The 26839-nt window shown below is 35.7% G+C and overlaps 2 protein-coding genes across 8 annotated transcripts in view; one reads left to right on the forward strand and one right to left on the reverse strand.

The window, feature by feature from the left end:
• The window catches only part of LOC101895478 (small ribosomal subunit protein uS2m), a 36162-nt gene extending 18203 nt beyond the window's left edge, over positions 1 to 17959 (reverse strand). Inside the window, exon 1 of the mRNA XM_005182642.3 lies at positions 17941 to 17959. The gene's annotated coding sequence lies outside the window, so the exon portion shown is untranslated. The remainder of the gene's footprint in view (positions 1 to 17940) is intronic.
• Positions 1 to 26839, forward strand: part of LOC101895139 (probable G-protein coupled receptor 158) — a 43240-nt gene that overhangs the window by 11826 nt on the left and 4575 nt on the right. For 3 of the 7 annotated variants that reach the window (XM_059121261.1, XM_059121262.1, XM_020036454.2), the window contains 11 exons: positions 5326 to 6749; positions 12537 to 12773; positions 14096 to 14274; positions 14341 to 14421; positions 14482 to 14830; positions 14899 to 14967; positions 15034 to 15435; positions 17859 to 18053; positions 21577 to 21755; positions 21919 to 22030; positions 24581 to 24601. In XM_059121261.1, the coding sequence (XP_058977244.1) occupies positions 5532 to 6749; positions 12537 to 12773; positions 14096 to 14274; positions 14341 to 14421; positions 14482 to 14830; positions 14899 to 14967; positions 15034 to 15435; positions 17859 to 18053; positions 21577 to 21755; positions 21919 to 22030; positions 24581 to 24601 (3042 nt within the window). In that variant the 5' untranslated portion in view covers positions 5326 to 5531. Of the gene's footprint in view, positions 1 to 5325; positions 6750 to 12536; positions 12774 to 14095; positions 14275 to 14340; positions 14422 to 14481; positions 14831 to 14898; positions 14968 to 15033; positions 15436 to 17858; positions 18054 to 21222; positions 21392 to 21576; positions 21756 to 21918; positions 22031 to 24580; positions 24602 to 26839 lie in introns of those variants that run through there. The other 4 variants (XM_011293839.3, XM_020036455.2, XM_011293842.3 and 1 more) reach the window with 4 other exon arrangements.

Raw genomic sequence — 26839 nt, forward strand, 5'->3', positions numbered from 1 at the left:
TGGACTTAAGACAAAATTAACAAAATATGACACTGAACCAAAAAAAAAACTCTTCAAGTATTTCCCGCTCGCAAACGCCACTTTCCATTGTCCTGCTCCTCTGAGTGCTTTTGCATGGCAATGGATGGATGTTAAGGAATTAATAAAAAATTCTAAAAATTCCCATGTACACAGACACGCACACTCACACACATACACACAATCATCACATTTTTCTCCCTTAGAAATGTATGTGAATGTGCGGCCGTGTGTGTGTACATGCCCGCCAAGCAATCACTTCAATGGCTGACTGACTGAATGGCTCACTGGCCTAAAGAAAGCCTAGATAACGAAATTAAAAAAGGAGGCGAAAGTAAAAGAAAAGAAACGATGCATGGAATCAGGTTTGAAGGCAACAATATGGTTGTTGTTGCCACTGCTGCTGCTGCTGTTATCCTTGACACATACAGGAACGAGCCGCATAGAATGTATAGGGACCCAATACGCACGCACACTGATTTGACAAGATTCCAAAAAAAAAAAAACATCCAAGTAGGCAACAACACAAAACAAACGCACACATACTCACAAAAAATGTCGAATGGTGGAAAACGGTGGAAAATCAGATAAGGAAATTTATAATTTGGAATTAATTGTAATGAAGATTTTTATGTACATAAACATGGGCAGACATACATATTTTTACATGTGCGGGTGTTTTGTTGTAATAAAGGTATCTAAAGGTTTCTACATTCAATGGAAGAAGATAAAAGGTATCAGTCGGTTCTGCCTACAGATATAAACCCTCAGCCAATGTTCGATTATTTAAATATATTTTGACTTCTGTTATGATTATTGAAATTGTTGACCCTTTATGGAGTTGGTTCCGAAGGAATGGACCAATATTGTCCATTTCGTATCAGACCTAAATAAATACGATATAAATTTTGTGACGTGCCAGGTTTGGACTATGGTTGGTTTCTTCATTCACTTTATATGAGATATGTGATAAGTTTTAGAAAATCTTATGATGTGCGTGAGGTACCAGATATAGTCGACCGAAGTATTCCATTTTCAAACATTTATATCAAATCTTATGTGAAATCATAAATTTAATATTCATTTCAGCTTTCTGGTTGAGAGAAATATTCAGCCATAGGAAGTTGTAAAGAATCGCTAAAAATTGTTACTCTTTGTGGGTGAGGTACCAGAAGGGGTTGGCAGATATATGTCACTTTCACACCAGCAAAAATGTTTGGATATGTGAAACTTGAAAAGAGTTGGATGCTTATTTCGGTTTCCTCGAGCGTTTTGTTTTTCAAAATCTTGAACGCTATGAGGGGGAGGTACCAGAAGAAATGGTCCGATCTCTACCATTTTTATAACAGGTCTTGTGTTAATAAAAATAATGAGATTTGCCAGGTCTGAATGGCATCCAATATTAATTTGACGGTTTATGAGCTTCATGAATATTTCAAATTTTGCAACTTCGTGGGGGAGGTACCAGAAGGAGTGTACCGATTTATCCTATCTTCACAACAGATATTATGTTAGTAGAAATAATGGGATGTTCGATATACAAAGAGAAGCTGATGCTTATTCGCGTTTTATGCCCTTCACAGATATTTAAAATTTCATAACAGATCTTGTGTTGGTAGAAATATTGAAATGTGTCAAGTCTGAATGGAATCGGATGTTAATTTCGCGTTTTATAAGCTTAATGGATATTTAAAAATTTTACACTTTGTGGGGGAGATACCAGAACATGTAGACCGATATATTACATCTTACCACCAGATCTTGAGTTTATAAGACAAACGGAATTTTAAGACAAACGGATTTTTACATCACATTTTATAACAGTTATAATTATTCAAAATGTTGACCCTCTGTGGAGGAGGTACTTGATGGAGTGTACCGATATTGTCCATTTTCGCACCTGACCGAGAACTGAAGGAAATATTAGGAATTGCAAAGTTGGAGCAAAATCGGAGTATTGCTTCTCTTTCTGTGCAGAAAATATTTTTTTGTTTTTGTTTTTTTTTTTTTTTTTAGAATATTTTGACTTTTTGTGGACTAGGTACCAGATAATAAACCTTGAGATAATAAAATTATTGGGATGTTTGAAAGTTGAAGACAATCGGACTCTTACATCACATTTTATAAGGGTTGTAATTAATCAAAATGTTGACCCTTTGTGGGGGAGGTTCTTGATGGAGTGGACCGATATTGTCCATTTTCGCACCTGACCTAGCACTAATGAAAATATTAGGATTCGCAAAGTTAGGGAAAATCGGATTATCGTTTCTCTTTCTATTCAGAAAATATATTTTTTGAAAATTTCTACCTTTTGTGGGGGAGGTACCAGAAGGAGGGCAGCGATATTAAATCAAAGAAGCGAAAAGTGGTAGAGCAATGGTCCGGTGGATTTAGTGTACAAAAGCAAAAAGCAATAAGCTTTGTTCGTATAGATTACCGAGAATATTTTTAAACGTATTTGGTTTTCGAAGGAGTAGCCATTTTTAATCGAATTCGAGTCAGTTTTTGGTGGTCTGCTTTATTGTCTTTAGTTTTTGTCAATTCGTTGATGGATTTTTTCTTCGTTTGCCGACACCAAGCCACAGAGCCTTAGGTTTTTTAGTTGGACGCGCATACTCCCTGCCAACGGTACTCTCTACATGGTAGATATACGACCATTGTAATTTTTATGGAGTAACCCATTATATTCAAACCACTGGTAATTCGGCTCATACAGATCCAATTTTTTTTCTCTGAGACTCCTGTATTTGCACTCATTTCGTTGCAAACCTCGCTTGCTGAAGCGTTTCGGAATTGTTTGCCATTGACCAATTCCACCTAGGGAACCACATATACCTTATTGCCTCTTCCCGTTCACTTCAATCGTCCATTAATTTTTCATAAAAAATATGCTTTCTTCAAACCTATGAGAGCCTATAGTTTAATCTACATAAAGTTCAAGTTCACACCTCTCTCTCGGCGCGATACGCATACATTACCGAACATCAGCGGCACTTAGATTTAATCTACTTTTAATTACATGCCTACCTAACCATTTGGACGCCTTCATTTTAATTACTGGAAGAATTTTGAATTTCAAATAAATGAAATTAGCATCTGGATCCATAGATGATTGGATGGAGATTCTTGCTCACCCGGTGGATGTTTTAATGAAGTCTGCCACATGGAAAATCATAATTTATTCACAGCTCATAGCTCTGTTCACCTTGATTTCAATTAACAAAAATTAATGGCAGCAACAACAACACATTCTCACGTGTTTTTAGCGCTGCTTTTTGAAAATGCCAACAGGGTGGTGGAGGTGGGCCTTGAAACCCTTTAAGTGAAATTTGCTTAAAAGTCAGTAGTAGTTCTTGGCTGGCAATGGTGAAATTGGTTTTAATTAGAAAACCACAAAATTGTTTCGAATAAAAATGAGAGAATTTTCCGCGTAACTGTTGTTGTTGCTGTTGTTTATTGATGTCTACAACAACCTGTAAATATTCGTAGACATTTGTTTTCGTCGTTTTTAATTAGTTTTTTTTAAGACACAATCTAATGTGTGTCAGCGTTCAGAAAGGCATGCATGAACGTGTTTCATTTTTATGTCGTAGGATGCTCCTACTTGAGTCCTTGAGTGAATATAAAATATGGGGAGTATTTAAATAATGTTTCAGAAATATGTAAGGTTGTATGAAGGCGAATTTAATAATTATGCACTGCAATGGAAAATTAAAGTAGGTTTTGTATTCTTGGAAAATTGTGCGCATTAATTGCGAAGCATCCGTATTTTTGTACTTCAAAAATACACAATGGCATTTGGGGTACGGGTAAAACTATATGCAGGGAGAGATAAAAAACTGCAACAAAGTCAAAATCCATAATTTTTACATTTGTTTTTCAATTTTATTGAATGAAGGCGAAAAATGTCGGAAATAGCATGAAATTTTAGAATAAGTTTAGATTTGTTTGAATTGGTCACTTTTGGCACGAATTATGGCCTCCAAACGGCCAATGAAACCGTCACACGCTGACCGAATGTTACTCTGCGGTATTTTGGCCCATTCCCGGCGAAGCGCTTGCTTGAGGTGATCGACACTTTGGTATTTTTTAGTGCCAACCTTGCTTTCCAAAATTTTCCAGACATAATAGTTCAACAAGGGATTGGTATCCGGAGATTTTGGTGGCGTTGGAAATGTAGCGAGGAACCTCAAATTGTAACCATTCTTGGGTAGAGCGTGCTGGGTGCCATGTTGCTGTTGGAATATCCAAGGTCTGCGACTAAAATGTTTGCGTGCCCAAGGCTTTAATACACCCTCCAGAATATTTTCGCGGTAATATTCGGCATTTATTCTGATGCCACGGTCGATTAATTCGAGCGGAGAGCGACCACCGGCTGTTATGGCGCCGTGCACAGTGCACATTTTCAGCTGACCTCTCTGGCAAGTAATTCTCAAGCCTACCACCAACGGGGACCCCAATACACAGTTTCAACATTTCAACTTCCTCCCTTCACCCCGAAACCAAACTGTTCCAAAATAAGTACCATTTAGTACAGTACACATTTCCAAAACCACCTTCATATATTAAACTTACTTTCCAATCTTGATTCTCATACCAAAGTTTTTAGCTCTACCCGTTGACATACTACCAAATGGTACGATTTTAAAATTTTAATACTTCTTCTTCTGTTACCTCCCCCTCCCAAAGGTCGAAATTTTCAAAAAATAGTTTACTGTAGAGAAAGAGAAAGAATAATCCGAATAAAAATCAGATACGTTTTAATATTTTTTATCAGATTTAAATATTGGCCCACTCCTTCGGAACATCTCTTATCAAGGGTTAAGAGTTTGAATAATCATTACGTAAGCTAAAATATATATATTTTAATAACCGAACATTGGCTGAGAGAATGCAGCTGTTGGCAATACCGACTGATTTAATTTTACTTGTTTTTTTTGTACATTTTAGTACTTTTCGTACTTTTTAGTGGGATTTTTCAAAAACCTAGACTCATCACTCTACCTCTACGCACCATTGACCGCCTCGTTTGGGCTTTGATTCTCAGTCAGTCAATTATTTTACTTTTATATATATATATACATAGATATTTGATTATATGTATTAATCTGGTAGGGAAAAAATATTCGAAGAAATCAAACACTTATTTAACACGTTTCGGTTTGGGTACCAGAAGGAGTGGATCGACATATCTTATATTTAGATATATAAATGGTAGGAATAAAAAGTTATTCGAAATTTGAGAAAAATCACGGAATTGTTTCGCAAAACAGAAAAATAGTCTTTCCTTTCCACTTCCTTTTTCAGATGACCACGATCACGCCGATCATCATTGCTGACATCTTTACTTCGAACTCTCTACGCTTTCATTTAGAAAGTAGCCAGCATCTCAAGACATTGTCATCCTTGGCGTGTTGCCCACACAGCAGTTTCCTAAATCTTTTCATTTTTTCAAATCCGAATCCAACTTTAACACCATCGCCGACCTGTAGCAGCTGGCAACAAGCGGTGATATGGGCGTGACAAAGAGAAACTCCTTCGATTTCAATTCGCTACAATTGCAACAGACCCATCGAAAATGTCATCACAGACAATCTAGTGGGATGATTGGAGAACCAATAACAACAAGAGCAACTATCCTACCACCACATGCAGTATACAACAAAAACAGCAACAACAACAGCGAGCATAAGAAAAAACAATCTCTCCCATTGACAGTAACAGCAACAATCGCCACACCAAATCAACAACAATTTTCGCAGAAACATCAACGAAAATCACAGCCACACTCCCACACCTCAGCCACCCCAGTCGTCATTCCAAGAGGCCAAGTCAATGCAAAGAATTGTTGTAGTACCGAAACGAATGCCAGGACGACAAATGGAGAAAGTGAATTTAAATCGACAACGGAAATATTAAACAGGCCGGAAACAGTCATTCTGTCACAGAAATACAAAGAGAATAAATCACTGAATCGCTTGGCCGTCGCCGGCAAGAGTGGCGGAAGACATTTACTCAAATGGGGTTCCCTCCAATTGAATTGTAGGAAGCACATGTGGCTTAGTGTGGCCATTGCCCTTATCTGTTTGTCATCCTCCGTAATTTGTCAAAATCCTTTAAAAGGCTCCGCTCTACCGCTTCTGGCCACCACCGCCACCACTCTTTCGCTGGCCACTCGGGGGTCCATGCTTGTTGCTGGCGCCTCCACCTATGAGCCCATTATCAAATATGACATTGTCCATAGGGAAGATGACGGCATGACCGTCGAGGACATTGATGTCAATAGCAATGAACAGCAATTGTTGGCCTACTACAAGAAAGCTCAAAAGGAACACGAGGATGAATTGCGAAGACAACGGCAGATGCAGATGCAACAGCAATACAAACACCATCACCAAGAGCGTGACATCGAACGCGAAACATTGAGGCCAGCTCTACACTTTGATGATATTATTCCTACCGTCGATGTGATATCCTCGTTAAGTTTGGTTGAAGACTCGTCCAAGCAAAAGAAGAGCACAGCCTCAAAGCGTAGCACCACAAAGCGTTCAAGTCCCACATCGCCTGTGCCTACCAGCACGCTCAGCCCAGTGGTAAGTAGTACCGTGGCAACTTCAACGGCAACCCCGGCCAGCAAAGCAGCAACAACAACGACGGCAAAAGTATTGACAACTGCCACACCGGAGGAGAAATGTGAACCGAAAGTATTGGATGAAATACCAGCGGAACCGGTAAGTGGCAAAATGTAATGGATTTGTGTTTATTTCAGAATACGTTTGTAACTGGTTGAAATTCTCATTGATAATGCTCAAAAAATTTGGTGGAACTTTGTAAAGTAACTGCTGTCGGACGTTCTATTAAAGATCCAACATTTGAATACCTGACAATTTAAATTTGTATACCCTCCACCATAGTATGGAGGGTATATTAAGTTTGACACCCCGAAATATACATTTTAGATTCGTCAAGGTACATACAGGGTGCGATAAAAAAACTGCAACAAAGTCAAACGCCAAATTTTTACAGAAGCACAAAATGTCGGAAATAGCATCAAATTTTAGAATAAGTTTAGATTTGTTCGAATTGGTCACCTTAGGAACGAATTATGGCCTTTAGACGGCCAATGAAACCGACACACCCTGCCCGAACGTTGCTCTTCGGTATTTTGGCCCATTCCCGGCGAAGCGCTTGCTTGAGAAGATCGATACTTTGGTATTTGGTATGCAGTGTAAGTTCTTGCACTTTTTGGAATTTCAATGGCTTTACCCCAAACTCATTTTTCAATATTTGCCGAGTGGAATATTGCGATATGTTTAGCTCACGAGCCATTTTTCGGCCACTGCGACGGGGGTTTCGATTAAGTCGCATCTTTACTTTTCGAACCATTTCTACTGATGTTGATGTGTTCTGCCGTCCACTTCCTTGACGTCGGTCTACGCTACCAGTATCTGTTGCGGTGTTGAACTTTTTGGAATTTCAATGGCTTCACCCCGAACACATTTTTCAATATTTGCCGAATGGAATATTACGATATGTTCAGCTCACGTGCCATTTTTTCGGCCACTGCGACGCGGGTTTCCATCAAGTCGCTTCTTTACTTTTCGAACCATTTCTGCTGATGTTGTTGTTTTCTTCCGTCCATTTCCTTGACGTCGGGATACGCTGCCAACATCACGTTAGCAAGCGATGGTATGAGACACAAAAGATTTATTCACATTTAAATGCTGGAGTGCTCTAACGATAGCCACTTGTGGTTTTCCAGCCAAATATAAAGAAATCACACTATCACGCTTGAATTCCATCACGGACAACTTTTTTTCCGGAAAATTCTTACCAAAATGCTTTTGGTACGCTTGTAAACAATATAACGAGCTGTCTCTGGAATAATTTTAACAGCTGTAGGACGAGTGGCAATCTGAAGTTGGTTGCAGTTTTTTCATTTCACCCTGTAATTTTATTTCCTTTCCAAATGACCTTAAGCAAAAAGATTGACCTTATATTATTTGACCAACTAAGTGCTCTTAATTATAGCACCCTTCACATGTGTGGGAGAAAGCACAAAAGGCTAGACATATTGATAATTTTTGATAAATTTCAATTACTTTCGCCTACATCACGTCTTGCTTTAAATCCTTGAATGCCATTCGCATAAAAATCAAAAAATTATTATTAGCTTTGATCTTCAAACTTTTGTAATTCCTTTAAGTTAAATTCAATGGCCATGTACTCCTACGTTCTACTTTCTTTTTTTTCTGTGCCAATTTGGGACGTCAACATAACCCAATAACAACAAAAAGCAATGCAAAGTTTTTTTTTTTGGGTTAAAGTTATTTGTCACTCACAGAAATGTTTTGCTCCAACAAATCATATTTCGCAGAGGAAGAGTATTTTTGTTATTGCAAAAAATGGAAATGAAAACGAATGCCATTCCTTTTCTTTCATTCCCCCGAGAGAGAAAGTTGTCACAAAAATAAATGTCGGTGGGTGGGGCGTTTGTGTTTTTGCATTGTAAAGCAAGGATTTTGCTGGGGCACACAAATTGGGGAGAAAACATATCAAATTCCCACCTAAGGGATTAGGAGAAAACTACGGGGAGAATATATTACAACTACTTGATAATATTTTAAGTTGTGTACATAAATTTTTTTGGCGCATATATTATTAATAATAATACAAATAATATTTAACTTTAATTTGAGCAAAATATAACTATTAAAACATTTTTTTTACAACTAGTCCACATTATATTGAATAATTTGAATAGTCTAATGAAGTTTTTTGGCATTCTTTTTTTTCTACCAACTGCAAATTATTTGACATCAAATTGTCTGCCCTCCAGGCACATAACTTGACATGTCACAAACCCATCTTCATCAATTTTCCAATTGGTGAAAATTGATTTTTGATTGGAAGCCATCAAATACAGTCACACCATGTCAGATTTACATTGTCACTGCATTCATGCATTGTGTAAATATGTAGAGGATGACTGTCGTGCATCGTATTGATAGCTATGTTTACAGTTGGATTTATTCAATGCATATACACATGCACTTATATGTTTCCTAGAGGTGTCACCGACTAATATTTTTGATAGAGCGGTGTTAATGAATTCTCCGTTCGTGGGACAAAAGATTCGAAAAAATAAACAAATAAATAAATAAAAAATTAAAAAAAAACAGTAAGCGCGACCGGCCGAACCTGGAATACTCCCCCCCCCCATTTGGAAAAACATGGAAATTTAAAAAAAAAAGCAGTAAAAAAAGTATCGGTCGGTTTTATCGACAGATGTATACCCTCAGCCAATGTTCGATTATTTAGAATTATTTTGACTTCTGTTTTGATTATTCAAACTCTTGAACCCTTTGTGGGGCAAGTAACAAAAGAAATGGTCCGATCTCTACCATCTTTATAACAGATCTTGTGTTGATGGAAATATCGAGATGTACCTTTTATGAGTTTAATGGATATTCAAAATTTTGAGCCTTTGTGGAGGAGGTACCAGAAGGAGAGAACCGATATATCCCATCTTAATAATATATCTTGTGTTAGCAAAAATGTTTGTATGTGTGAAATATAAAGAGAACCTGATGCTTACTTCGGATTTTATAAACGTTTTGGTTATTCGAAACTTTGACATTTGTGGGGGAGGTACCAGAAGGAATGGTACGATCTCTACCGTCTTTATAACAGATCCTGTGTTAATACAAATATTCAAATGTGCCAAGTCTAAATGAAATCGGATGTTAATTTCGCGTTTTATGACCTTAATGGATATTCAAAATCTCGACCTTTTGTGGGGGGGGGTGTACCAGAAGGAGTGGACTGATATATTCCTTCTTACCACCAGATCTTGGGTTTAAAAAAAAAATTGGGATGTGTGAAATTTTTAAGACAATGGGACTTTTACATCACATTTTATGAGAATTGTAATTATTCAAAATGTTGACCATTTGTGGGGGAGGTACTTAATGGAGTGGACCGCATATGCAATTTTTTATCATAGACTGTAGTTACTATTAGGAACTTTTAATCCAAAATTTGAAACAACTCCGGTGAATAATGTCGCTTAAATCATTAAAATACTGAATATTGGAAGATAACGTTATATGGATTCTCTACGAAGACGGGGGCCTAAATACGCAATTTTTGTCAAAGGCTGTAGTAACCATTACAAATTCTAAATCCAGAAATCCAGTGAATAATGTCCCTAAAATCGTCAAAATATCAAATATCGGGGGATACCGTTGTGTGTGGACTATGCGATATTGTGGACCTCTATAGACATTTCTCTTCCAGGGTGTTAGAAAGAACTTCTAGCATGGATTTTTAGACAATTCCAGTGAAAAATGTAGCTAAAATCATTAAAATACCGAACATCGGGAGGTACCGTTATATGGGGGATATACGATATCGTGGATCTATACAGACAATACTTTTCCAGGAGGTAAAGTACTCAGTATTTGAAAAATTTGGCTTCAATAAACAAAATACCGAATATCGGGGTCTGCCGTTATATGGAGGCAATACGATATCGTGGACCGATATGGCCCATCTTCAAACTGTCTGCAGACAAAAAACTGATCTGTGCAAAATTATAGCTTCCTATTTTTATTCGTTTTGACTCCAGCGTGATTACAACAGACGGACAGGGCTAAATCGTTTCCGAATATTACGCTGATAAAGAATATACATACTTTGTTAGGTCTAAAATTATTATTTCGATGAGTTACAAACGGAATGACGAACTTAATACCCTCCCAATTATGTATGCTAATTATTTTACATTAACGAGACCATAATTAGTGACTTTTTGTACTTTTCCTATCTTCGAATATCCAAAAACCCAGTCTTATACCGCATCTATGCCTCCAGTCTTATACCGCACCTATCTTCAGGAGTTTTCGTCATAGTCAAGATAACCAATCACCCAATTCTTTTATTAAAATAAATGTCGGATTCTGATATCGAATCGATTTCAGAGTCGGAATCATTCAACAATACGACTCTTAATTCAGATCCAGATCAAAAATGGCTCACCTCCGCAATACTGCTTGTAACAATTTCCTTTGTGTAACGGAGTCTTTCTTTTTTGTCAGAAAACTCCGGATGTTTTTTTTAGATTATTTTGTTGACCTATTTCATTTTCATGTCTTGTTAATCTTTCGACTTTGATCTCCATTGGCCTACTTCGTCGCAATAAATCTAGGATATTAGCTTTCATAAATAAACCATAACGTCCCATGTTTGGATAGACACTAATTTGTCGGTATCAATAACTAATACAAATGCATTTGCCTACGTCTGCATTGTGGATTTCAAATGCACACCCACACACCCACACACATATATATATATATGTCAAGTATCTGAAATGATTTCTTTTTGCAAACCACAAAAATAGAGGTTTCTTTTTGTTTTCGCATTTCTGATGTAGTGCCATTTCATATTGCTGCGATATTGTGTTTTTATAACCCCTACCCTGAATTCGATATTGGCTTGCTCAACAACCTCATGCCCCATTCGAAAGTGTAGTGAGTGCGTGCATTTGTGTGTGTGTGTGTTGCACTGCACAAGAGCTCTTTTGCACAAATCCAGGTTAACGTTTTTCTTGTTGGTTTGTTATTTTTTTTGTTTGCATTACCACTTTCAAGGAAAACAATTCAAATCGCTTAAAATTTATTGCAAATTTGTAGAACTTGACGAAAACGCAAAAACAATAACCATTCGTTCATTCATTTATCCATCGTACGTTCGTTCGTTCTTTGGGTCCGTCGTTCGTTTGGTTGTTTCACCTCCTTTTGTTGTCGTTGACGTTGCCATTATTTTCTCAAGCCAAGTGCTTTAACGTTCTACTGAGAGGATGACGGTGATGATGACATGATGACATCATTGTAACGCAAAAAAAAAACAACATTTGTGAGTATTTGTGTGTGTGGTATGTGGTTGAGTGCGAGTGAGTATTTGTTTTTGTCTGCCAAATAAAACGAGTCAAATGAGAAGAGAGACGCCGTGTGCTTTGCAGGGGGTTTTGTTTGTTTTCTCTTGTTTTGTTATTTTATTTTTGGGGTTATTTTGAAGGTGGGCGTGAGCGTGGAGAGTGAATACAATAGCAAGTGTTTCTTTTATTATTATTTATTGCAGTATCTTGTATTTGTTTAGGTGTTATTTTTATTATTTGTGTCTCGTGTTTTGTTTACATTTCGGTATGACATACAATATGTATGATTAATATTTTTATTTGGAAAATTACGAGTTGGAGTTTTTTGAAAATGCCCAGCCAATTAGTGGCACAGGGTGGCGTATGAATAACATATATAACTACCTCAATTATCATACGCCAAAATGGCCGCGCAATGTCAAATTAGAAGTTAATCTCCCTTTGTTAAAAAAACTAACCAGATTCAATTTACCAAATTCAAGTCAAAGTATATATTTCATATCCATATCTAAAATGTATCATTACATTTAGCCTTTAATTTTCATATTTCTTCTTTGATTGTTTTGTTTCTTTTCAGTATTACGACTTTGCCGATATTGCCGAAGATGCTGCCCGCAAATTTGCCGAGTTTTTATCCGTTAGATTTCCAACATCTCCGCCCGCGGTAATCACCGATGAAATACGTGACGAAGTGAGGCGCCGTGCCAACAGCATTGCCAGCAGTGCCCTCAATGAGGATGAGCATTTGCTGGCATTCGCTTTGGCAGCACCGAGCACCCATACGGTTGTGGTTAAATTTAAAGATAATGTTACGGTGAGTTTGTCGGTTTTTTTATCGTTTATTGTTGTTGTTTTTGTCGTCTATGTCTCCTCCTGTGTATGAAGTAGAGGAGGTCGGTAGAGCCAAACCATGATAATCGCAAATGACATTTTAATAGATTTTGTTGGTGTTTTTCTTTTGAGTTTAAATTAAAAAGAGATTTATAGTTTAGAAGGGTCATGGGAATGCATGGCTGATGAAAGAAGAAGACCTCCAGTGGGATTTGTATTATTAGAATACAACTAGTGGAGGTCTTCCAAATATGGCTCTTCAACTAGTAGAAGATTTTCTAAAATATTTTTTTTAGCTTTTTCATGCATAAGAGCCCACCTATGGTACCCAGAAGGTCTCCTATGTTTGAAAAGATAAAAAAGACATTTTATAGGTAATCTATAGACCTTCAATAGGTCTTATAAGAGGAATGCCAATTTTTTTTATCAATAGAAGATATTATGAGAAATGTTGTAGCACTATTTACGAATAGGAGACCTTTTATGGTTTTCTATGTGTAAAAAGGACTGTTATGTATAGGAGACCTTCTAAGGTCTCATATGTATATGAGACCTTCTATAAATCTTCTGTATATAAGAGACCTTCTATAGGTCTCTCATGCTTAGGAGACCTTCTATAAATCTTCTGTATATAAGAGACCTTCTATAGGTGTCTTATGTACTTTTATAGGACTATTTATAAATAGGAGACCTTTTATTTTATTCTATGTATAAAAAGGTGTACTATGTACAGAAGACCTTCTTATATGTTTGTTAGACACGTTTTATAGGTTTTTAATGTAAAGGTCTATAGGTCTCCTATGTATAGGGGACCTTTTATAGATCCTCTATGTATATGAGATCTTTTATATAAACCTTCTATACGTCTTCTATGTATAGGAGACTTTCTATACTTCTTCTATGTATATGAGACCCTCTATAGATCTCCTTTCTATAGGGGACTTTTTAAATACCCTCTATGTATATGATACCTTCTATAGGTCTCTTATGTCGGGGAGACCTTCTACAGATCCTCAATGTATATGAGACATTCTATAAGTTCTCTATTTAAAGGAGGCCTTCCATTGGAATTATATATGTAGCATACCTTATATAGGAATTCTATGTATATGAGACCTTCTAAAGGTCTCCTATGTGTGGAAGAGGAAGATCTATGACAACTCTCATATAGAATGTTAATATCACTCTATTTCTGGAAGACTTCCTACGAGATCTCTTCGTGTTTTAAGGATATTATAGGCCAATATACTTCTTCCGTACATTCAACATTATTTAATGCTAAGCTTCATCTTCTTGTAATTTTAGATACCGCCCGATCAGGTGCACAATCGTGGCTTTTTAGGTTCATACTGGCGTGAACTGGGACATGCCTGGAATAGCACCGAAGGTTCACAGGAATGGGGTGCACCATTTCGAGACTGTAATTTATTAGTAAATCGTTGGTTGTGGCCATTCAGGATATCGCTGGTGGAATCAAAATTTAAGTAAGCAATCGGAGCCTAAATTCTCAGAATTTAATTTAATTTATTTAAAAAAATCAACTTTTCTAGAATTGTGGCAGCTGCCTTTATTGCCGCCGATGAAGATGTCTGTAACGATGGTTTGGAACAGATATTTGGACGTAAACATGGGTAAGCCCAAATTTATTTATATTTTTATTCCATCCTTCTTAACCCTCCATTTCCTTGCAGTTGCGATCGTAATACCACCTTTTGTCTATTAACCGAAAATAAACCCGCCGCCACCAGAGATGTCTACACCTGCATTTGTCGCGAGTCCTACTATTTACCCAATTCCACGCTGCAAGGCTTCCGTGGCGACATTGTTGAGATGTCGGAGGGCTTTGATAACTACTCCTGTATACCCTGTCCGGCTGGTTGTTCGAATTGTGATTCGAATGGGGTTTGTCTGTTTGGTGAAGATCAGGAGGCGGTCTCCTTAGAGAGTCTGTTAAAGGTGTCGGTGGGCTCGGTGTTGGGAGCCTGTATCCTATGTTGTCTGGTTCTAAGTATAATTGTCTTTCGCCAAAGGAAATGCAAGGTATGTAAAGGATACAAAAAAATCGATAGCCTTAAAATAACGAATTGTCATGTGGTTTTTTCTTGAAGGCCATTGCATCGGGCATGTGGACGGTGCTGGAGACTATTCTATTGGGTATTGTTTTACTGTATGCCTCGGTAAGTAATGATTGCCATTGTCAGCGATGTAATTCAATTTATTTGATGTGTATTTTTGTTTTTCAGGTTGCCATCCATTTCTTCCCCGCCTCTACGGAACGCTGCATCATCGAACCCTGGCTGCGTGAGCTGGGTTTTATTACCTGTTATGGTGCCATAATATTGAAATTATACCGCCATTTGGTTGACTTTCGTACACGCAAGGCCCATCGCTGGGTGCTGCGTGACGTCGACCTACTCAAATATCTGGGCACAATGGTATTTGCCGTGGCCTGTTATATGGCGGCATTTACCGCCTCGTCGCTGGATCTCTTGAAAATCGCCAACTTGGATAGTTTGCGAGAGGTGAACACAAATACCTGCCAACCCCTCAACTGGGAATACGTGACACAGCACAGTGAAATACTCATTTTGATATTTGGTCTACACTTAGCCTATGCCAGTCGCAATGCCAATACACAATTCAGGGTGAGTTCTGAGGTTTGGCGGTTTTATTATTAAGCTGAAGAAGAATTAAATAACATCTGGTAGTTTATTATATGTAAGGGGACGTTTTATTCATCGATATTATGAGGACGCTAGGTTGCCTGTGGAAACGTTTTCTTTTGTTATAAATTCTAATCATAACTGAGCCAGAGAACTTTCAATGTAGCCGAACAAACAACAAGATGCTGGCCCATTTAGAACTCTTGGTATCACGGATATCTCAATGATTACACTGCGCATCTTTTCTTCAAATTTGCAGGAAAATATAAGTAGATTTTGAAAGTAGAACAAAAAGTTTACAACAGGATAATTGTTATATGTTTATAATCTACAACACTATGTGTTGGGGGTATTATAAGTTTGATTGGGCCAAAAAGTATGTAACACCTCGAAATATTGGTCCCCGAAATAGGCAACTGTGTATGGATCTTCCTATCTCGCCGAGCTGAGTCGATCTAACTATGTATGTCCGTCGGTCTGTCAGTCTGTCCATGTTAGTTCGTAATCAAGCTACAGGTCGTAATTATGGTCCGATCGAAATACAGAATAGAGGCCTATTTTTTTGAAGATAATCGCAAACTATTTAGAGGCTTGAAATGGACAAAAAACAGAAAATGTTCCTGATTTTTTGTTGTTTTACAGGCCATAATTATAGATCGACGCGAAATTTAGCATGGAGTTTGATGGTAGGCCTGGACAGAAGCCTACCAATTTGGATGGTCATCGGCAATATTTAGCGGGTGAAATAGACCCTAACTTTTATGTAAGAAAATGCGACAATTTTTATTTAACAAGAGCTTACTTCGGGCCAATATATTGATCCTGATATCCAAAATATCGGATATATAGCAAATTAGGTACAATATATACAGGGTGAGATAAAAAAACTACAACAAAGTCTAACGCCATAATTTTTACATATTTTTTTAATTTTATTGAATGAAAGCAAAAAAAATGTCGGAAACAGCATCAAATTTTAGAATACGTTTAGATTTGTTCGAATTGGCGACTATCGGCTGTCATGACGGCCCACACCATCACCATGGCCGACGCTTGAGTTTTGGTGGCCAACCGAAGGTACACATTTTCAGCTGACCTCTTTGGCAGGTAAACATGATCATTTTGTTTGTTTACAAACTGCTGGACAACGAATATTTTCTCATCGGAGACGGAGATGAAACTCTTTAGCTCTTTTGAGTCTCTTTTCTTTCTGTTGCGGTGTAAGTTCTTGCTCTGTTTATAATTCAATGAAGTATTGCGATATGTTCAGCTCACGAGCCATTTTCGTCCACTGCGACGCGGGTTTCGATAAAGTCGCTTCTTTATTTTTCAAACCATTTCTGCTGATGTTGCTGTTTTCTTCCGTCGACTTCCTTGACGTCGGACTACGCTGCCAGTACCACGAGCGTAACGAGCGATGGTACGAGACACAAAAGATTTATTCGCATTTAAATGCTGTAGCTCTCTATATATCTCTATATAGCCAATTGTGGTTTTCCAGCCAAATATAAAGAAATTACACTATCACACTTGAATGCCGAATAACTTTTTTTCTGGAAAATGCTCACCAAAATTCTTTTGTACGCTTGTAAACAATATAATGAGCTGTCACTGGAATAATTTGAACAGCTGACGAACGAGTGGCTTAGAAATGACAGCAGTCTGAAAATGGTTGCAGTTTTTTCATCTCACCCTGTATGCAAATTGTGAATTTTGAGTGTTAAAAAAATCTTACACAAACTTTTCGAACGAATCTAAAATTTTTGGTGGACTTTTCGCTGACGAATTAGCGGGCATTTGCTAGTACTTATATAAAAGACAGAAAATCGGTAAAATTAAAAAAATAATGTTTTTGGGTTAAAGCCACACTCCATCTGAGTTTATGCAGTCAGCCTCTAGGTCAATTTTAAACCGTTACATCTGAACCGATTTACACTAAATTTGAAGTACTGGTTTCCAGGATGAATTCAAGCGTAATTATCGATATTCAGTCCACTTGGACTGATATTAGCCATTTGGTGCACAATTAACCCGAAATCAATAGGGTTCGTCCTTAGGCCAAACAAATATTCTTTGGAAAATTTCATCTCAATCGGATAATAAATGCGACCTGCATATTGTTCACAAGAATACATGGACAGACGGACAGACGGGCTGACATGCATAAATCGACTTAGAATGTGATTCTAGGCGTATCCCCAAAAGTAACCATGGGTCTATATCCCTTCCTTCTCCCTGTTACAAACAAATGCACAAAGACATAATACCCTTACCACTATGTGGTGTAGGGTATTAAAATGCGCTTTATCGTTCCACTCCATTATAGTAATGACCCTCATCTTTTCGAACTTATATATGTTAAATACACATTTCTAACTCAAAATATTCTCTTCTCACGTTTTCAGGAGCGACAATTTCTGGAAATAACTCTAATCATTGAGTTCGTGGTATCCTCAGTATTTTATATTCTACGATATTTATATTTACCTGTCATGAGTCCGAGTGCCATCTTTTTGGCCCTCTTCATACGTTCTCAGCTAACCAATACCATTGCATTGGGTTTGATATTTGTGCCAAAGTTGTGGTATCAACACAAGCAGGTGAGTTCAAGTTGCTGTTGTTGGAGGAGATGAGATTTGTTTTTGGTTTCGTTTTAGTTTGAAATTTATCAATTTTAAGTTTTACAAAAAAAGAATTTATTTGAATTTGAAAAGAAAGAAAAAAGTATTAAAAATTTCAAAATGATGTTGAAAAATATGAACAAAAGTAAATTGTAATTATTTGAAAATAAAAAACAAAAAATGGGAATCGGTTTTTTATCTGTACAGTTAAAAAAGTGAAACAATGAAAATGTGCGAAAACAAAGACAGATATGTGCTTTTATTGAAAACATAATGAAGACATTATTTTCGTTTTAATTTTTATTTATTTTTAAACATTTAAATTGAATAATAAAAAAAAAACAAAACTCCTCGTATACAATTGCCTTTGTATACATTTGTAATATACTAACCGAGCTATGAAGTTGCTGCAAGTGTTTTCTTTGGAGATTTCCTTATGATTTCTTCATTTGTCTTTCCAACTGTTCTTCTTTAGATTTTCCTTCTTTAGTTTGTTTTATATAAATATTTGTGGTGTTTGTAATTTTATGTAGATATATTCAATTGCATGCCATCTAAATGTATTGTTTTGGTATTATTAATTTATTTTCAAAATATTATGGTTTTCTTAATATATTACATAGTTCTATATGTTAACACTGTTGTTAGTGTATTTTGAATTTTTAAATATTTTTTTCGAACATACAAATGTGCTTAAATGTGGTAGAATTATAAAGGTAACCTTGTGCAGTGATATATTTACATTTCTATTTAAAATCGTACTTTTCACATCATCTCATTGTCGAAATCTATGATCACAATGTTTATTAAAAAAAAAAACAAATTACAACAAATAGAAAGGCAGTAAGTTCGGCCGGGCCGAACTTTGAACATCCTCCACTGTTTAGAACGAATTTGAAAATTTTCAAAAAAAAAAAAAAAAAAAATAAAATCCGTTAAAAATTCTGTAAAATCTTAAAATTACGGAACATAGCCGTTATATTGGGGTCTATACGAAGATGTGGGCCTGCATAGGCAACTTTTGTCATAAGCCAATATTGGAATACGAAATTTCAAATAATTTCGGTGAATATTATAACTAAAATACTCAAAATAGCGAATATAGGGAGGCACCGATATATGGGGCCTATACAGGGTGAGATGAAAAAACTGCTGTCATTTCTAAACCACTAGTCCGACAGCTGTTAAAATTATTCCAGTGACACCTCATTATATTGTTTACAAGCGTACAAAAGCATTTTGGTGAGAATTTCCCAGAACAAAAGTTATTCGTGATGGAATTGAAGCGTGATTTCTTTATATTTGGCTGGAAAACCACAAGTGACTATCGTTAGAGCACTCCAGCATTTAAATGTGAATAAATATTTTGTGTCGCTCGTTATCGTGCTGCCGTTACTAGTAGCGTATCCCGACGTCAAGGAAGTGGACGGAAGAAAACATCAACATCAGCAGAAATGGTTCGGAAAGTAAAGAAGCGACTTGATCGAAATCCGCGTCACAGTGGCCGAAAAATGGCTCTTGAGCTGCAAATATTGGAAAATGTGCTCGGGGTACACCATTGATATTCCAAAAAGTGCAAGAACTTACACCGCACCGCAACAGAAAAAAATAGACTCAAAAGAGCAAAAGAGTTGCCGAAAGTGGTGAACTGTCGAATTTGGGTTTGTTGTCCGTCCAGCAGTTTGTAAACAAACAAAATGATCGTCTTTACTTGCCAAAGAGGTCAGCTGAAAATGTGCACCTTCGCTTGGCCACAAGAATATATACACCTTGTTAGGTCTAAAATTATTATTTTGATGGGAATGACGAACTTAATATACCCTCCATACTATGAGGGTATAGAATAAAAATCCAGAGGGTATTCTTATTCGAATTGATGAGGTTACCTTGAAATAATTGTACCATGTTATTCATATCGAAATGTTTTAGATATAGGTATTGCTTTAACAATATTTTCTGTACATTGTCTCTGGAAAGGTCTGGTAAAGGGTGATTTTTTAAGAGCTATTTATTTGAATTTATAGTACGATCCAAATGCGTCAATTGAAGCTCCCTCGTTTACTTCGATGATGCACGTTGTGGTCTTATCAGATGATATATACCCTCTCTAGCCATATGGCTGAAGGTAAAAAAACTCACTCCAAAATCAAAAGTTCTCCATATTTACGTACAAACTGAGCCAAAAATGAGCTCTGTCGCAGAACCTAATTTTTCGATAAAAAAAAGTTTATCTTCGGCCAACTTTCCAAGAGGACATAGAACAAAAATTCTGCCGCACGGTAGGTCGTACGACTTTAATTCTTCCACCATTTTTTTTTTTTAATTTCAATCGTTGCTTAGTAACGAAGGAACAATTGATACGCACGGCGACGAATCGATAATTGATGGCCAGCATTAACATTGGCTGCCATATTTTCTTCCATATCTGAATGTAGAATTGGTGTGAAATTTAATTAAAATAGCCGCTTTACCTATTGACCATACAATGGAAGAGGCTCAAGATGAAAATTCTTCTCAGAGCACGCATTTTCAACAACATTCAATGATTTAAATTATAGACCAAACTGAAGATGATTGGCAGTGATACTTGCATGAGTTGCAGTGTTGCCAAAAAGAAAATAGCCAAAAAATTACCCTTTACAATACAAGATTGTGTAGTGCATGTTTCGAAATAGATGTTCCCTTTACCCCTCTTTCCAAATAAAATCTTCCTTCCTTTAAAAATGTAATGATGCTGTAAATTTCTTGTAACTTCATCTATTTTCTCCCTTGACTGTCAAAACTATTTCTTTCTCTTTCTAACTGAATGAATGAAACACTGACACACAAAACTCTGTAATGCTACACAAAACACGATAACAAAAAAATTAAAAAATAAAAATCGGTTTCCTTTTAGAGTGCAAAATTAGAAAGCAACAATTAAAAAAATATATAAAACTCTTTCTCAACTCTTCAACTATTTTTCTTCAAAACCTCAGTGTCGTCTATGACTTCTATTTCAAATAAAATTTATATCCTTGATAAGTTCGTTTCTGTTTGTGTTGGAATTTTAACAATTTGGACTTTATTTTTATGATTTCCATGTGAGTTTTGAAAAAGTGAATTTATTTTTTTATTTATTTTATTTTCATTTCTTTTTTAATTTTAGCGCGCCCATCATAGACACAATGTTTGAAACAGAAACAAAAATACCACCCACAACAAGCATATTTACATATCATTACACCACACCTATCCACCCACCATGCCCTCCCCTGTGAACTCAACAGTCATCACTTTTCTGTTTCTCTGCAGCTGCTATACAAGTTTAAACCAATTTATGTTTTCCACCTAAGAACGCCACATTTTTGTGTGAAGACCTCCACATCCTTGGTTTGTTGTTATTTTCCTTTTTTGGATTTTTTCTTCGTTTGTTTTGTTTTTCTTCTTCTTCTTCTTCTTTGTTTTCCTATCTCTGTGTGTGTGTTTTGCGGTGTTTTGGTTGCATCTTCATAGCTTGCAGGTCCGTTCCCTTGCCCATGATCTATCCTTACGTTTACCTGTGGATGCTTTCAAGGGTTCTCATGATGTTGGCCAACGTTTGGGTGGTGGCTATGCCGGCCTATGTTTGGGTGACCCGGATATCGGTGAACTGACAATATCGGAAATGAGTCCTGAAGACATACGTGCTGAACTCAAAAGGTGAGTTTAAAAAAGAGAGTATAAAACATAAACCGAGAGTTCTCTCAATTTATGCTTCTTCTTTTTTTCCATTTGGGATTAATGTTTACTAACTACTCTCTTTAATTTGGTGCTTGGATGATTAAAAATTAATTCAAATCTATATTTCTAATTTATTTTCCAGACTGTATACCCAATTAGAAATATTGAAAAACAAAACTTTACGCCAGGATAATCCACATATCAGCAAAAGACGTGGTGGACGTAAAGCCGGCCATAGACGTTTCTCTCTACAGGTAGGCGGCATTTAGCAGTAGTGAAGTTTTTAGACTAACAATGGGTTGTTATAAAATTATATATAATGTATATAAAATTCTACAATTGTTTAAATTTGAGACGAAACTTTTCATTTATTATGTAGTTAAAATTGTAAGGTATATACATATACTTCAGTGATATTCTTAGGCTATATGGTACTCCCAGCTATTAGAGTTAAAATTACCCAGTAGTTCATACTTCCAGGTAGTTTGTTCCCTGTTTAATTAGAATCATGATCAGAAGTTATACAATTTTAAAAATATGATGTAAATAATTATATTTTTGTTTGTAATCATGGTAGAAAAATACTAGTAGTCGCATCGACACAGCTGCTGGGACAATGAACTGTCAAACCAATTTTGAAATGAAAATTTTGAATGAAAAATTATTTACATTTTTAAAATCCAATGAAAAATGCATTTGATAACAACCTCCGATTGGTGTCGTATAGGAAAACATATACAAATCTATTTATTTCTGAAGAAATATTTAAAATTTTTTGACATATCAATGTTCCCAAGTATTGATGCATCTACCTATATTCTTCTGCCATGTTTGCAATTGTTAAAGTTTCAAACAGCAGATTGTTTGAGTCTGGAGCATTCTCCCATTGGCTTAACTTCATATTACGTTTTTTCAAAATGAAAACGACAATTTGGCAATAAATGTTTATATCTACCCATGACAATGAAACCGCGTAAAAAAATTAAAATCAAGGTCAATTAGTTATAATATTAGGTCATCCAAGAACTCCAGCTGATTACCGGACAAGCTCCCAACAGGACTGTATTTTTTCAGCGTAATTTCTTCATTGTCTATGGAAACATAAACAAGTAAAAAAACCCTCCACCATTTGGAAAGATATTTGGCATTTTTCAAAAAAAAAAAAACCAAAATAAATAAATAAATAAAATCCGTTAAAAATTCTGTTAAAATCTTAAAAATACCGAATGTAGCCATTATATTAAAGTCTTTACGACGACGTGGTCCTGCATAGGCAACTTTTGTCATAAATCATTACAATATGCAAATGCGAAACTTAAATAAAAAATTGGTGAATATATAGCTAAAATCATCAAAATTCCGAATATAAGGAGGTTCCGTTATATTGGGGCTATACGAAGACGTAAACCTGCACAGACAATTTTCTGTCATAGGCTGTAGTATCCATTACGAACTTCAAATACCAAATTTCAAACAATTTCGGTGAATAATGTCGGTAAAACCATCAAAATTCCGAATATAGGGAGGTACCGTTATATGGGGGCTATACGAAGACGTGGACCTGCACAGACAATTTTCTGTCTTAGGCTGAAGTACCCATTACGAACTTCAAATACTAAATTTGGAAAAATTCCGGTGAATAATGTTGCTAAAATTTTCGAATTACCGAATATCGGCAGGTACCATTGCATGGGGGCTATACTGAAACCATTTTCAATACTAAACCATTTTCAATACTAAAAGTCCTGCAGTCCTACTTCATTTCGTTCGGAAGTGAGGGTGATTTCCACAGACGGACATCGCTAAATCGGCATACAATTTTATGCTGATCAAGAATATATATACTTTGTGTATATATATTAAATGTATATTTCGAGGTGTTACAAACGGTGGAGGGTATAAAAAAACTGCCTCTCCGATCGATTAGCCAAGCAGAAAATTTAAGCTAAGAGCTGAACGTGTTTTACTCTTTAAGGCTAAAACACTTGCAGAATATAAAATTTATGGTCCTAAAAATATCTACGTTCTTGCAGTTCTGGAACAGACCATTTGAAACCAGTTTAAAATAAGCTGTGGTTCTTGGATGACATTATTAATGGACCTTGTGTTTTTTTTAACAAAAATAAATACATTTACACTGCAAAAGTGTTTTGAAAATTCAACTCTATAAAACGTATTTTTTTAAATGGCGAACCAAGATCACAACTTACAGAAAATTGTGTAGACATGACCTCAGTTATATAGTAACCAGTACAATGCTATACAACGAACCACAAAGCAACAGCATTTTGTTGGCAACTTGTTTATCTTTTGTTCTCCGATTTCAATCACAATAATACATTTTGACATTAAATTTGATAATCAGATGTCTTTGAAAAAGGGGACCTTTTAATTGGGCCATGTGCAGAACCATCAAACCAAGATCCAAACCAAAATCAAAGATTTGACAAATTCTGTCTTGTATTTGTATTATCCTGTATATAAATAACTCAAGTGTATGTCAAAATTGTTTTTGAAATTAAAACCATTTTTTTGTACGCTGTTTACATAGGTATCTTTATTTCAGACATCAATACCAAAAAAAAAAAAAACACATATTGTAAACAAATCCCTTATCTATATATGATTTCAATTAAATATTTTTACCCACACATTTATAATAATATTAAATTAAATTATGTACATTTCCATGTGTTGTGTGATTCATCAAAATCATGTTTCGAACCACAAAAATTCGTTTTCTTCCCTCCGGCAATTTTGTTGTAAACTATTTTAATAACAATATGTTCCCCAACAAACCTAAGAAAAAGGGAAGCAAGGATAAGGTAAGCCAGTGTGACTATCATGTGAATAAGAAAAAAAAAAAAACGAAAAACAAAAAATAGAAATAATAAAAACACCAAATGAAATCTATGCAACTAAATCCTAAATCCCTCACATAAGAGAACAAAAAAGAAACACCTATCCTTAGTTGTCAGTTTTTGGTGTAAATCCAATCCTGAATGTTTGTGCTGTGTGTGTTGGTTTTCCCTACTTCCAAGGTTATAGCGCTGACTCACCTATCCTGTCTATAATTCTTCACTTACCTCCTACATGTGTCCTTTGTCGTTATAAATCTAAATGTATCCTTTCACTTCCTTTATGTTTTAGATTATTTTCCTGTCATTTTGTATTTAAATAAAATTAAAGGAACCTGTGTTAGGGCATTTAATTTTAAACGTAATTAAAAAACGCATCATATAAAAACCAAATTATATTGATTTTATGTAAAGTTTGTATTTTCAGGTGTCATGTTCACATTTAATAGATTTGTCAATTTAAAAAAAAATCCACTCCAATGTAAAGATGATATTAGGAGTGTTTAATCGGTGACCTAAAGCTGGGAAATCATAAAGCGCTTATGTCATCGGCTGGCTTCTTCGGAAATGAACAAAGGAGCCTAGGGTCAAAATCGAACTAAGTCAACCTAAAACTCCTTTGTTTCTCTACGAAGAAGCCAGCCGATGACTTAAGCCAGTCAAATAAGCGCTTTATATATTCCCAGCTTAGGAGCACTTTAGAATCCACTCGGTTTCAAATGTCCCTTCCATAGTGTATACGTCACGTAATTCGTATTCATAAATACAGTGGATCATATTTGACGTATGCGCCATGGTATAATAATACAGGTAGTCGCATCGACACAGCTGCTGGGACAATAAACTGTCAAACCGATTTTGGAATTGAAAATCTTGAATGAAAAATTATTGAAATTTTTAAAAATTATTGAAAAAAACATATCATTACAACCAACGATTTGCGTCGTAAAAGAAAATAAAATCTAATTATTTTTGACAAAAAACTTTAAAAATGTTGACATATCAACGTTTTCAAGCGTTGATGCATCTACCTACATTCTTCTATCATGGTTTTGATGTTGTTTCAGTAGACAGTCAGCTGATGTTTGTTTACAACCGATTTACATATATGTTCTTATACGAAACCAATCGGAGGTTGTTATGAGCTCCTGGGACATTGAACTGTCAAACCAATTTTGAAATGGAAAAATTTAAATGGAAAATTATTCAAATTTGTAAAAATTTTTGAAAAATCCATATCATAACAACCACCGATTGGTGTCGTAAAAAAAACGTATAAAAATCTATTTAGTTTTGAAAAATAAAAATAAAAAGTATTGACATATCAATGTTCCCAAGGCTTAACGCATCTACATGGTTAATAGTATGGTAAAAGAATACGGGTAGACGCATCGACACAGGTGATGGGACAATTAACTATCAAACCAATTTTGGAATTGAAAATTTTGAATGAAAAATTCTTCAAATGTGTAAAAAATATTGAAAATGCATATTATAACAACCTTCGATGGGTGTCGTATAAGAAAACACAAAATATATTTTTATATTTGAAAAAAAATTAAAATGTTGACATATCAATGTTCCCAAGATGCATCAAATCTACCTGTATTATTTTATCATGATATTAACTTATCACTAAGGCTGGAAATACATAAAGAGCATATTTGGCTGGCTTAAGTCATCGGCTGGCTCTTCATAGATGAACAAAGGAGTTTTAGGTTGACATAGTTCGATTTTGGCCCTATGCTCCTTTGTTCATTTCCGAAGAAGCCAGCCGATGACTTAAGCCAGCCAGATAAGCGCTTTATGTATTCCCAGCTTTAAAGCTTTTTTGAATAGTTTGAAAAGAACAAAGGAACGAGGGACCAAAATCAAACTAAGTAAACCTAAAACTCCTATGTTTGTTCAAAGAAATCTGAGTGTAAAGATAGGACAAAACAAAGTCAAAATATGGCAAGCCTGTGAAAATACCTCTGTTGTTAGCATGGTAGAAGAATACAGGTAGTGTCATCAACACAGCTGCTGAACTGTCAAACCGATTTTGGAATTGAAAATGTTGAATAAAAAATTATTGAAATTTGTAAAAGTTGTTGAAAAATGAATATTATAACATCCACCGATTTGCGTCGTATAAGAAAACATTTAAAAATATAGGTATTTTTGATAAATCATTTTAAAAATTTTGACATATCAATGTTTTCAAGC

Source organism: Musca domestica, unplaced genomic scaffold (genome assembly GCF_030504385.1).
Source record: "Musca domestica strain aabys unplaced genomic scaffold, Musca_domestica.polishedcontigs.V.1.1 19, whole genome shotgun sequence".
Taxonomy (NCBI): Eukaryota; Metazoa; Arthropoda; class Insecta; order Diptera; family Muscidae; genus Musca; species Musca domestica.